The sequence below is a fragment of the Leptonychotes weddellii genome, chromosome 6, assembly GCF_054177405.1.
Source record: "Leptonychotes weddellii isolate Sample4059 chromosome 6, ASM5417740v2, whole genome shotgun sequence".
Lineage (NCBI taxonomy): Eukaryota > Metazoa > Chordata > Mammalia > Carnivora > Phocidae > Leptonychotes > Leptonychotes weddellii.
The window spans coordinates 84,087,535-84,100,209 of NC_138374.1; the positions used below are offsets into that span (position 1 = coordinate 84,087,535).

The following is a 12,675-nucleotide window of genomic DNA, read 5'->3' on the forward strand; positions in this document are numbered from 1 at the left end:
CAAAAAATATATTTTATATATAAATGTATTATGTTTATATGGACATATTTATAAAATATGTAAACATATTTGTAGAAACTACCTGAATTATTTATTTAAATGATTAATCATTTAAATTAATCATTCCTCCAATGTTGGACACTAGAGACTTTACTATGAGAAATAATGCTGTGATAACCATACTTCTATTTTTAAGCACATGGGGACCCTGGGTCCCAATGTAGAAAGGTTTATTAAGACACTCGATGCATCTCCCAGACTGCTCCCCTGAAAGGGATGGAACTCATACTTCCACCACTGATAGTCTGTGAGAATGCCCATTTACAGAATCTACCCCGTTTTCTTTCTTTTTTTTTTTTTGTTAAAGATTTTATTTATTTATTTGACAGAGAGAGACACAGAGAGAGAGGGAACACAAGCAGGGGGAGTGGGAGAGGGAGAAGCAGGCTTCCCACTGAGCAGAGAGCCTGATGTGGGGCTCGATCCCAGGAACCAAGGATCATGACCTGAGCCGAAGGCAGATGCTTAATGACTGAGCCACCCAGGCGCCCCAAATCTACCCCATTTTCAATCCCTTCCAATGTTAGAAATGTGAAATTGTATCTGATTTTAAGTTGTACTTCTTTGATTAAGAGGATATATTTAATACAAAATTTGTTTCTCTGCTAATAAAAGTAATATATAATTACTATAAAAACTTCAAAGACAGTACAATTATAAAGACATGCCCATGCCATACACTGTCTATATTAGAAAAATGGAACTGCCCATGTAATACCCTTACCTTTTAAAGTTCTTTGAGTCTAAGACTTGGCTTTGTAGTGTTTTTTTGGATTTTGCCTGCTTTAGTCCAAAGTCATCACTATTTATGGTGAATTTGTTCACAAAACCACCATCATCCCCCAAAAGGATATCATCTCTGCAGAGCTGGTCGGGCAGAGACACTACACACACACAAAGGAGGCAGTGATCCATAGGCTTTATGACAAAATAGTTTTCCTAGAAACAGAAGAATGCTTTTAATAAGTTATTACATTGCTCTAAATATCCAATGTTAAATATTATCCTATTATTTGATAAAAGTTTTATTTTATGATATTTTTAATTTTAGATATTCCCACCGTGTTAAAGAAACTTGAAAAAAAAAGTTAACCAAGTAAAAGTTAATGTCACTGTGAGCCCAATATTGTGTTTTTGGGTGCTTTGTGGGGAAAAAGGTGAGGAACTCTGGTTCAATACATTAATGAGATTTTCTGTTTGGTTGCTATGAATGTCCCTCTCTTGGATTTGTAAGGCAATATTAATGGGAAGGATAAAAAGGTTCAGGCATTATAAGACCATTGACATAAAACTGTATGGGAAAGGGAAAATCAAGTATTAACACCCCAATTATGTCACAAGAAGTTATCAGGAAAAACATATCCTAACATCCAAGTTTATCCAGAAATATTCAGCAAGCATTTGTCAAGGTGACCCTGGGCTATTGGGCTGGGTTCACTAAGCTATATAGCCAGGGCTCTTCCAGAATTGAGTCTCTACCTAAGATAGAAGAAAAAGATATTTTAAAATTATTTTGTTTTGTTTCCTCTAGAATGAGTGAGATTTGAACATATGTAGAGCTTCATTCAGTCATTCAACAAATAATTACTGAGCACCTACGATGTGCCAAGAACTATTCTAGGCATGGGCCATACGGTGATGAACAAGACAAGTTTCTGACTTTGTGGAACTACCATTCTAATGCAGGAATACAAGTAAAAAAAAAAAGCAGATCATTTCAGATCATGGGAAGTGCACTGAGGAAATAAGCAAGGTGCTATGATAAAGAATGACCAGAGAAGCCACTGTAGGTCCCATGGTCTGGGAAGGTGACCTTTGATTTGGCACAGGAACTGGTCCAGAGAAAGATTCAGAGGCGGTTGAAAGGAGGAACCCAGAAAGAGAGATGAATGTCAAAAAGATAGAAAGGGAAGAGCCTTGTCCTGCACGAGGCAGGGGGGAAGGGGAGTGACGGATGCAAGGATATTTTGCCTCCAGAGAGAGAAAGGAAGAAACGAAGTAGGGTGTCCTCAATGAAGCTGTAGGTGGCAGAGCTGGAATTTGGAAGAGGACAAGCCTCATAGATTCAAATTTCTCAGGAAAATAGGGGCAAGTCCATCTTGGCTGAGAGGGAGAGAGCCTGAGGACAGTAATGGCCTTTTGGAATATTGCCAGGGATGGGAAAGCAACTTGGCAAGGACAAGAAAGAAGTTGACAGAAGCCAGTGAATCCCTGTCAGAGGAGTCTGAGGACCCTGAATTTGTAGTGATGCTGAAGAGCGGTGGCTTCGTGTTTTCTCCAGGAGGGCTGAGCCCCCGTGAAGGCGCAGAGACAGGCTGTCACATCTCAACAGGACTAGAGTTTCAAAGGATTTAAGAGAATGGAAAGTGGGGATGGCTTCAGCCCAGATGATCTCTGCCCAGGCAGTGCAGGCAGGAAAGCAAAAAGAGGAGAGGAAGGGGACTGGGAGTGGACGAGGATGCTCTCAAGGAACTGGAGGCTTCTATGGGGCTGAAAATGCAAGACTGAAAACTGGAGAGAGCTGGACAGAGAAGAGGTTGCAATCAAACTGCAGACCATAAGACAGTACACATCACATAATAAAGGACATTAGGCAACAATCCGCATTCTTTAAAGTCATCCTGGCATCACTGGCCGGTTATAGCAATGGACACAGGAATGAGAAGTTTGGGTTTTCACTGAGCCTAGGGACAAGTAGGGCACAGAGGAAGTTTAATTATTTCTGAATCCTCCTCATCCTTCAGAGTCAGCCCACTTCCTGAGGGCATTTTTTTTATAATCTTGCCTCTCCCTGAACTCCTATTGCTCTTGTTTTTTTGTTTTTTGGTTTTTTACTGTAAAATTTGCTGTACCATTATATTATATATTATGTTTTTTTATGAGATCTTTCAAGACTGAGTTTTCTTTGAGTGCAGGGAACACGTTCATTACTTCTATATGTCTGTAAATACTCGATAAATATTGTAAATTACGTAAGTGGTAACATCTCAGCCACTGAAGGAATAACATTGGCATCTGCCCCATTAGATATTTTGCTAGAATTAGTCATTTGATTTTTAGTAATTTTCTTACCAAATGAAGCTGAACTGAAGAGAAAGGCTTTGAACTTGATAACATGAGCATAATCAAAAAGCTAATACTAGAATTAAGAGAAGGGTATGAAAGAAGGAAAGAATTATCTTCTTTCTCTCTCAAAAACAAAACAAGTATCACCAAATTAAATATGCACCAAATGGAAAGAATCTTCCTTTTTAATTAGCCTCACAGAAAATTAATGATGAACTCTATTAGTTAAACCCCCTCATTTTATATATGAGGAACTGACATTCAGTAGAGGAAGTGGATTGCTCACATCCTACCAGGATGGAAAAGACAACCTTAGTACTTGGAGCATTTTTGTTGGCACAGTACCTGGCCACTGCCTTGAGCTTTATAATCCCAGACAATGATGGTCCTTTCTGTAGTGGCAACGATTCTTTTCAGCTGTGAGAGGTAATCACATCCTGTGATCCAGGAGGTGTCCTGAGGGAAAAATACAGAATTGGGAGAGGGGGGCTAATATGTTTTGGTCAGTCCCATGGCGATGGTTACTAAAGAGTAGGTTAGTTACATGAAAAGCCCCACTTTGCCCCCCTCCTTGCAGGGGAGCCTTGCAATGTCTCTTCTTTGATGTCTGGAGGAGACGCTCTCATCTTTCGCACCTTGACCCTCACCTTGAGTTTCTCAGCACCACCGGCTGGAGAATGATGAGCTCATGCCTGTTGCAGCTCCCTGGAGGCACAGAGTCACCAGCAGAGTAGGCGTCTTTGTGCACTCCTCACTTTCCTGAGAACACCTATTCCCGGGGACGTGGGGAGGCTGGATTAAGCCAGTTCTCTGGCCCTGTCCCCATGCATAAAATTTTTAGCTAGAAAAGACCTTAGTGATCATCTGGTCAATAACCAAGTTGAGCCCGATGAGTTTGTCTTGCGTTGCCTAACGTCACCAAGTTGGCATGGGTGGAATCTGTCATGTCAATGACACACGATGAAGCAAGAACAACAGTTCCCATTTAGGAGTGCCTACCATGTCAGACACTCCCGCTGCATGCATTTCAGACCTACGTTAGGAATTCTAACATTTGTTTCAGCCTTAGAAGCAAAGGCTCAGAGGCTCAGAGAGAAGGCAGGCTCGTCTGCCAGTGGCCTGGTGCCCTCCTGTGCAGTTCAGGGCATTCAGTGCATGTCAGCAGGGTGAGAAGGCAAGCATGTCTCCATCTCTCACAAAGCCATCGTGGGACTCTGAAAGCAACTCATCATAGCTTTGCAGCTACTGCAACTTCACGTCCCCAATTAGCAATATGGATTCAATAAAATCGGACTCAAAAATTTTATGCAAATTTCAAGTATACAATACAACGTTTTCAAATTATTTCTCTTGGCCCTTTACTTGTTCTCACAACTTGGATTGTGTCGGTTTTTTTCGTTCCTCAATAGGGGGCGCTCAGGAAACCTTTGGTGAGACTTAAATGGAAGCTTCCAGGGAGTAATGTCTCCAGGTGCGTCTCTGAAATAAATTTAACTTCAGCAAGCAAGGTGAGGGTCGTCCGCTGTTGCTCAAGGTTTAGTTTTGATCCTAGTCAGTAGACTTATAATATGAAAACATTCTTAGAGCCTATTGGACACTGCATTGAGACTGTGATTAGTTATGGAGCAACCATCACCACAGTCCCAAATCGGACTTCATTAGGAGTTTACAAAATGTACTTACCGTGACATTGGTGCTGGTCTGGACTCTCATCTATAAACAAAGAAGGAGAATAATGAAAGCTAGTTGGCACTATAATTAAAATTGAGAATGTTGGCTCTAAAAGAGCACATTATCTCCACAGTTTAATCTCACTCGTCATTTCTTTTTCTTTTTTTTTTTTTTTTTTAAGATTTTATTTATTTATTTGGGGCACCTGGGTGGCTCAGTCGTTAAGCATCTGCCTTCGGCTCAGGTCATGATCTCAGGGTCCTGGGATGGAGCCCCGCATCGGGCTCCTTGCTCAGTGGGGAGTCTGCTTCTCCTTCTCCCACTCCCCCTGCTTGTGTTCCGGCTCTCGATTTTTATTTATTTATTTGACAGAGAGGGCGAGAGACAGCAAGAGAGGGAACCCAAGCAGGGGGAGTAGGAGAGGGAGAACCAGGCTTCCCGCTGAGCAGGGAGCCGGATGCGGGGCTTGATCCCCATGCGGGGCTTAATCCCGATGTGGGGCTTGATTCCAGGATGCTGGGATCATGACCTGAGCAGAAGGCAGACGCTTAACGACTGAGCCACCCAGGCGCCCCTCACCCCTCATTTCTACCTTCCGTGAGTTTCTTCCGTTTCTCATTTCCTTCAAAAACCTGGCTCTGTGTTCACCGCTCGCTTTGGACATGGTTGGTTGGTGCTTCTGTGGCTTGTCTTTAAGGCTGATGACTGTTCTCTTAGAGTCTTACACTATATGAATGATTTTTCCCTGTTTGCAAACTGCTTCCCCTTCTTTAGTTATTCAGAGCAACATAGGATATCAAAAATTGGGAATGCAAAATAATACTAACAACAATGGCAAGAGTAGGCCAAGATGCTAACTAGGTCAATATGAATACAGCTTGATGTGGGGGGAAAAATACTATTTCATTTGAAAGTTATCTCTCAGGTTCCTAAGATAGGTAAGGACACTCTATCCAGTGGGCTTCCTCTTTTACTGGATAAGTATTTATTGCATGAATCTCATGCCAGGGTAGTGTGCTGGTTGAGAATCATAGATTTATTCCATGCAGAGCTGTAATGTACTTGAGCAGCCTCTTCTCCCCTTAGGGCATGCTAATTGCTGCCAAGGTCAAGGTTAGTATTTGAAGTCTATTAACAACCTAGTTTCTTTTGCATGGTCATGTGGTCTTGGGAAAAGTACAGAAAATGGCTGCCCAGAAGGAATAGATTATGTGAAAAGAGGGAAAAGTAAATTAGATCACTGAAACTGTTCATCATTGTTATCTCAGACTGTCTTTCATCTGAAGAGTTCAAAGAGGCTTTTCCAACCAGGGACTTTTTTCTGATAGGAAAAATTAAGTGCCCTCAGGAAATTGGTGAGCAGAAAATAGAACTCCTGTGGTTTTCCTCTCCTATTTCTCTACTTCCATCCTTAGTGGAAAGCACATGTTTAAATTTCTTTTATCATCTTTAAAAGTTATATAATCCTTATGGATATTTTCTAAATTTTGAAAATCTAGCCTTTTTTGCAAGAACTTTTATTAATGACATTTACAGTCTCTGTCACCAAGCCCTCTCGAGAACACTGAAAATCTTTAACTGTGTTTATTCTACTTTACAGGAAACCTAAATTATGGATTAACCTATTATAAGATATTTTGTGTTATTAATGACTACCTTTTAATAAATTTTTCCTGTGACCTACCTTACCTATTATTTTTTCACAGAATGTGTCATCCTATTTGTAAGACATGCAACATTCAAAATACTATTTATTCCTGGTGTATCAAATCTTCAAGTAATTTTTAAGCAATTTTTTCTCTCCAATTGCATGGTTTTTGTAAGAAACAGATGTGTTAGTGTGTTTGTGAGTATACATGTGTGCACCTCTAAACACGTGTGAATGAGTGTGTGTGAGCGTGAGAGAGATGTCTTTGGAAAAGTGAAAATGCCACCTCACTTATGTCACATGATCCCAAACTATTTCATTATGAAGATCATTATTTTTCTTCTCATGTTCTTTACATTCCATCCTAGTTCTATTTTTGAGGAAATAAAGGTAAGAAAATGAGAAGGGAAATGAGGCACTAAGGAGAAAAGAGAACGAGGAATGTTTTCATGTTTATATGAGGCAATCCAGTTTTGTTTTCGCACCATTTGTCCATAATTGCAGCTACCAACATTTCCTGAGCACTTACAGTGATGCTAACTCAGCACTTTGTGCGTATTAATTCAAACAGCCTCAGTTCTGAATGAGAAAAGAAGCCGGGACATGGAGATGAATGGGTAACATGCACAGGTGGCAAGTGTCCGAGCTGGACAGGGATGCCAGACTCCACATCCACACCAGCAACCTTCCACCGCCCCTCCCCGGGGCCCAGGCAGCCTGCTCCTCTGACGGAATCCCGCTGTTCTGATCCCTGAAGGGCTAAACATTACTGTTGGAAATTTTAATCATGTAATGATTATCTTAAATATAGTTTACTTGTATAAAGCTTGTCTCTTGGAAATGAACTAATAATTGGAATTATTTGCTTTGATATTGTCTCTTGGAAATGAACTAATAATTGGAATTATTTGCTTTGATATTTACTTTTTGATATTCACTTTTATTTTCATAATGAAATACTGTGTGGTATATCATTATACATTCCAATAAAATCTCTCATAGTTTGGAAGTGGAAGCCCAAAACTTATAAATTTAGAACTATGAGACAATAATAGTCATGCCCTACATAGACATGGGGATTGATCGTTCATGTAGGGCTTCTATGTTCCTTGTGTCATTTACATTCATTACAACCCTCTGAGGGAAAGAGGACCAGTTCTGGTGTCCTCATTTCATAAATGTGAAAAGAGGCATGAAAACATGTAAGTTGGCTTATTAAGTTTCCTATTTAACAGCATAGCTAGTAAAATAGAGGAGCCAGAATGTGAGCCCCTTTTAACTCCAAGTCCAAGGTTCTTGTTGGGACCTTCTATACTTGTTAGGATTATGACAAAATCGCTTGGCTTGTGAGTTTTTCTGATTTTATCTAAGAAGTTATCCAAGATCACCCTTTAATTATGCTGATGCCACATGGTTCAGTAAGACTCCCTGAGGAGTGCCTGGGTGGCTCAGTTGGTTAAGCTTCTGACTCTTGTTTTCAGCTCAGGTCTTGATGTCAGGGTCGTAGGATCGAGCCCTGCATTGGGCTCTGTGTTCAGCGTGGAGTCTGCTTGAGATTGTCTCTCCCTTTCCCTCTGCCCCTCCTGCTTGTGCTCTGTCTCCCTCTAAAACAAATAAATAAATCTTAAAAAAAAAAAAAAAAAGATTCCCTGAGGAACACTGCCAAATGCAATTACCAAAATCTCAAAAATTGCTCCAGGGCTCAGCAATCCTCTCATTTTAGCAACATCTGGCTTTATTTTTTGGAATAACTCTGAAATATGTTTATGTTTTCTGTTGCACCTGATAAATATGCATAAGGCATAGACAGAAGAAGGAAGGAAGGAAAGAACAAATGAACAAATGAAGGAATGAAAGGAGGAAGGGAGGAGGGAAGAGGGGGGAATCAAAGCTGTCAAATTACCTGGCTATTAAAGACTGTTATTAATCCTTTCTGAGAAGCTGTTATTAGTAAATCCAACTGAGGGATCTTGACAATGCATTTAATCACATCCCGTCTTCTACTACCTGTCAACAACATAATATTCAATTCTCAGCAGTAAAGATCCTAAAACTCATTTGTTAGGTTTGTTTTTAAAAAGAAAAGAGTAAGCAAACAACTTTTTTACTTTTTTGCTTAAAAAGTAGAGTAGAATAAAACCATAAAAACCAGCAACTGTTGCTTTTTTTAGCAATGATTTTTTTATTTAAATTCAATTAGCCAACATACAGTACATTATTAGTTTCAGATGTAGAGTTCAATAATTCATCAGTTGCATATAACACCCAGTACTTATTACATCACGTGCCCTCCTTCACGTCCATCACCCAGTTACCCCATCCCCCACCTACCTTCCCTCCAGCAACCCTCTGTTTGTTTCCTAGAGTTGGGTCTCTCATGGTTTGTCACCCTCTCTGATTTCTTTCCACTCCATTTTCCCTCCCTTCCCCTATGATCCTCTGTGCTATTCCTTATATTCCACATATGAGTGAAATCATATGATAATTGTCTCTGTCATCATAATACCCTCCAGTTCCATCCATGTCAATGTAAATGGTAAGTATTCATTATTTCTGATGGCTGATTAATAGTCCATTGTATATATGAACCACATCTTTATCGATTCATCTATTGATGGACATCTTATTGCTTTTTAATTATCCCCGGAGATACTAATCTGAATCTATGACACTTTCCAATTCAATGTGGTGCATGAATTCCTAGAGAAAATATATATACACCCATCCTCCTGCCACATATTTTGCAGAGAACATGTTTTCCGAACATCTTTTGGAATCATTCTATTCTGAGATTTCCACATCTCTCAGGAATTCTTTCTTTGAGCTGTCACCATCATGATTTACACAGAATAAAAACCTAATATGATCTCAGGCTTTCGGGCATAAAAGAATAAAACCACCTTAATATTGTTATTAAGGGTTTGTTTTTGCTTTTTCTTTGTGTGTTTTGAAAAAAACCACTGGACACCTTCATGTTTTTTTGCCTATGTACTGAATTGATAAAACTACATATATGGGACCTCTTTCCAGCCTGATTAGTTTTTATAATTGTAAACTCCTAGGAAAAGCAAGTGGATGGATCTCATACTCCAGTGTTATCAGCCTAATCCATGCATTCTCAAGAGACAAAATATGGTCCTCAAGGGGGTGCAGATTGGTTCAGGGGGAGATGTAAATGAGTCTTGCTCCTTTTGTGTATAAATCACAGATACACAAACTTACATAAACAGATACATATTATATCTGACATATTAAAATGTCATGGAGTGGGGGGGTACAGGGGGGTGCAATCAGGTAAAAAATGTCTATAAGACTCCTTAGGGATCTCTATAATGAAAAAAATATGAAAATAATATAATGAAAAGCTAATGAAAGGAAGGTTAAGAACACTGTCCTGTTCTAAGCTACCACCATTCTCTCTGCTTACACTCTCCCCACCCTGGGCTATTTTCAACATGGAATCCATAATGAACATTCCAAGTGTAGCTCAGACCATGCCTCCCTTCTGTGCAGGTTTCTTGCCCTCTTCATTCCCCCCCACCCCCAGGCCCACACACTTAATCCCACACTTGCCCTCTCTTCCTGGGCTTTCCTCCGCAACCCCCCCAGGTCTCTCAGCCCCTGCTCAGGGTGGTCTCCCCACTGCCCTCTTCAAATTCCAACACCATGCTCCCATCTCCAAACCAACTTATCCCCACATTCCTGCTTTATTCTTCTCCACAACCTGCTTACTTCATTCTTTCTCTATAGCACATTACCATCTGACACATTATATATTTTACTCCCCATTAGAATGTAAATACCACAAGGTCAGAGATTTATGATCTTTTGTTCACTGCTGTGTCCCCAGCACTTAGAAACGTACCTGTCACAGAGCAGAACTTAGCAAATACTGGTTGAGTGAATAATGAACTACAGAACCCAACTGCCATTGAGAGAAATGCTTTCAAAGTTCTAACTTAGGATGCCAGCTACATGTCTCCCCTGCCCACTGGCCCTTCTCTCCCCAACAAAGGGGTGGTGGCAGCAGGGACAGTCCCCTAGCTTCTGTTCTTTGATGATCATTTCCATGGCTTGAGGATAGGCTCTGGTGAGGTCTAACGGTTGGGCTGAGGAAGGGTGGAAGACAAGGGTGGCCTTGGTTCACAAATGACTGCAGTAAGTTTAGGTGCTTTTTTAAGGAACACCAGATCTGATCTACACTACATGCTTCGTCTCAGAATCCGGGATGAAATGGAGGACAGGGCAGATTCTGGGGTTCGCCTTTCCTCCTCCTGGACTTCTTCCTTAGAGGGAAGAAAACTGGAAGTGTCAACAGTGGAAAGGGATGGAGAGGATCAAATTTAATAAGAAATGCCATATGTTCTTGAGACTTCTTGAACTGAGATGATCCCCCCCTTTGTGATTGGCCCAAGTTCACAGTTTTATAGATATCAGGAAAACCTCCATGTGATAATCTAGGGAAGAATGGGAAAGAGTTCTACTTACTAAAAACTTGAAATTTTCATTTTAAGAAAATTTTAAAATAAATGTGATTCCATTTGGTGCTTAGACATGCAGTATTGAGATGCCACTGTACAGAGCTTTAACTCAAGATCTGAACATTTCCAGAAAAATGTGAATTGTTTCCCCCTCATATTCCTTATTTAGTGTCCCTCAGAGCAATGATCATATTTCAAACTCAACTGCAGGTATAATTTCTGTTTTAGTTCCAAAATTTTTTTTGAGAAAATGTTAAAGCCCATATTAATTTAGAAAGGAAATTAAAAATATCACCTGAAATTACAACTCGCTGTTTTCTGGAAACAAGAAAAACCAAATTTTCTTCATCCATCTGGGAAGCAAGAGAATCTTCTTCAGAGGAGAAGTACCCAAAGATCTAAAATGCCAAACAACACACACAAACATGTAAAATATCTTGAAATTAGCTATAAAGTAACATATTTGATGTTGGTTGAATTTAAAGTTTAATTTGGGTGAATGGTCAACACCTTGCTTTCTAAAGGCCAGGGTATTGCCCATAGCAAGAGAAGACAGTTAATTATGTTCAACATATCATATGCTGATGGCACATGATTTTTGCACAGTTGCTGATTCTTCTTTCTGATGGATGAATCGGTGTACCAGGCTGGTATCTTTGCTCAGACTGATAGTTCTTTTAAGAGCTAACATTTGTTTGGAAATCAAATTAGCCATCATCAGACGGGGTCCCCAGCCATCTATTAGCTTTTTTAAACAACATTTGTTTATTTTGATACTAGTTGACAGTTTAGCAACTTATCTTAACCTATGTTCCTTCATCAGCTGCTTCACAAACGGTGCTACTTCTTCCTTTACCCTCCCCCACGTCCAGATCTCCCAATGCACAATGACTGCCCTAATCATTTCCTACAATTAGATTTCATTGTGGGAAAGTCAAGATCATCTAGACATTCTCTCTTGTGTTTTCCCTTCTTCCCACCAGCAAAATCAGTATCCAATAAGAGCCCCAATCATTTTTCATCTTCTCAGAAATCACTGCTCATTTTCTATGTGTACAAAACCTGTGGATTTAACATCTAGGGCCCTGGGAAGGATTGAGAAAAGAGAAAGAAGCCAGTTTCCAGTAGACCTATGTTGGAATGGACAGGAATCTTGTGTCATTGTGGTTTCTTCATCCTCACTTATTGGTGTAATATCCATATAGCAGTCATGTATTGGTCTGCAACTTATTATTTATTTTTATTTTTTAAGTAGGCTCTCTGGAGCCCAATGCGGGGCTGAACTCATGACCCTGAGATCAAGACCTGAGCTGAGATCAAGAGTTGGACACTGAACCAGCTGAGTCACCCAGGTGCCCCTGGTCTGCACCTTAGCACTGTGTCATTTGAACCCACAATATGGCCCTCTGGCAAAGAGCATGTGCTGTGGAATCAGACAGCCCAGTGTCTGAGTTCCAGCTCTACAACTACTTGGCATTCAGAACTTGGATAAACACCTTCACCCCCTTATGTCTCAGTTTCCTCATTAGTAGAATAAATAAAAGGACAAGGTTTTTTCTTTTAACTGATGTCTAAATGAGGTGATGTGTGTAAAGCATTTTGCACTGTGTCTGGTACATAAGAATTGTTTAAGACAAATATTAGCTATAACTATCATTAGAAAGCCTAGATTAAGAAGGCCGCTTGGAAGAGAAGGAAAAAATAATAAATTATATCAATACCACACCACTCATGAGAAAACTGACCTCT

At 40.1% G+C, this 12,675-nt stretch overlaps 1 protein-coding gene across 1 annotated transcript in view; it reads right to left on the reverse strand.

Moving 5' to 3' along the window:
* Positions 1–12,675, reverse strand: part of WDR64 (WD repeat domain 64) — a 110,798-nt gene that overhangs the window by 74,196 nt on the left and 23,927 nt on the right. Inside the window, 5 exon segments of the mRNA XM_081822886.1 lie at positions 785–999; positions 3,472–3,582; positions 4,810–4,839; positions 8,349–8,452; positions 11,222–11,324. Of these exon segments, the coding sequence (XP_081679012.1) occupies positions 785–999; positions 3,472–3,582; positions 4,810–4,839; positions 8,349–8,452; positions 11,222–11,324 (563 nt within the window).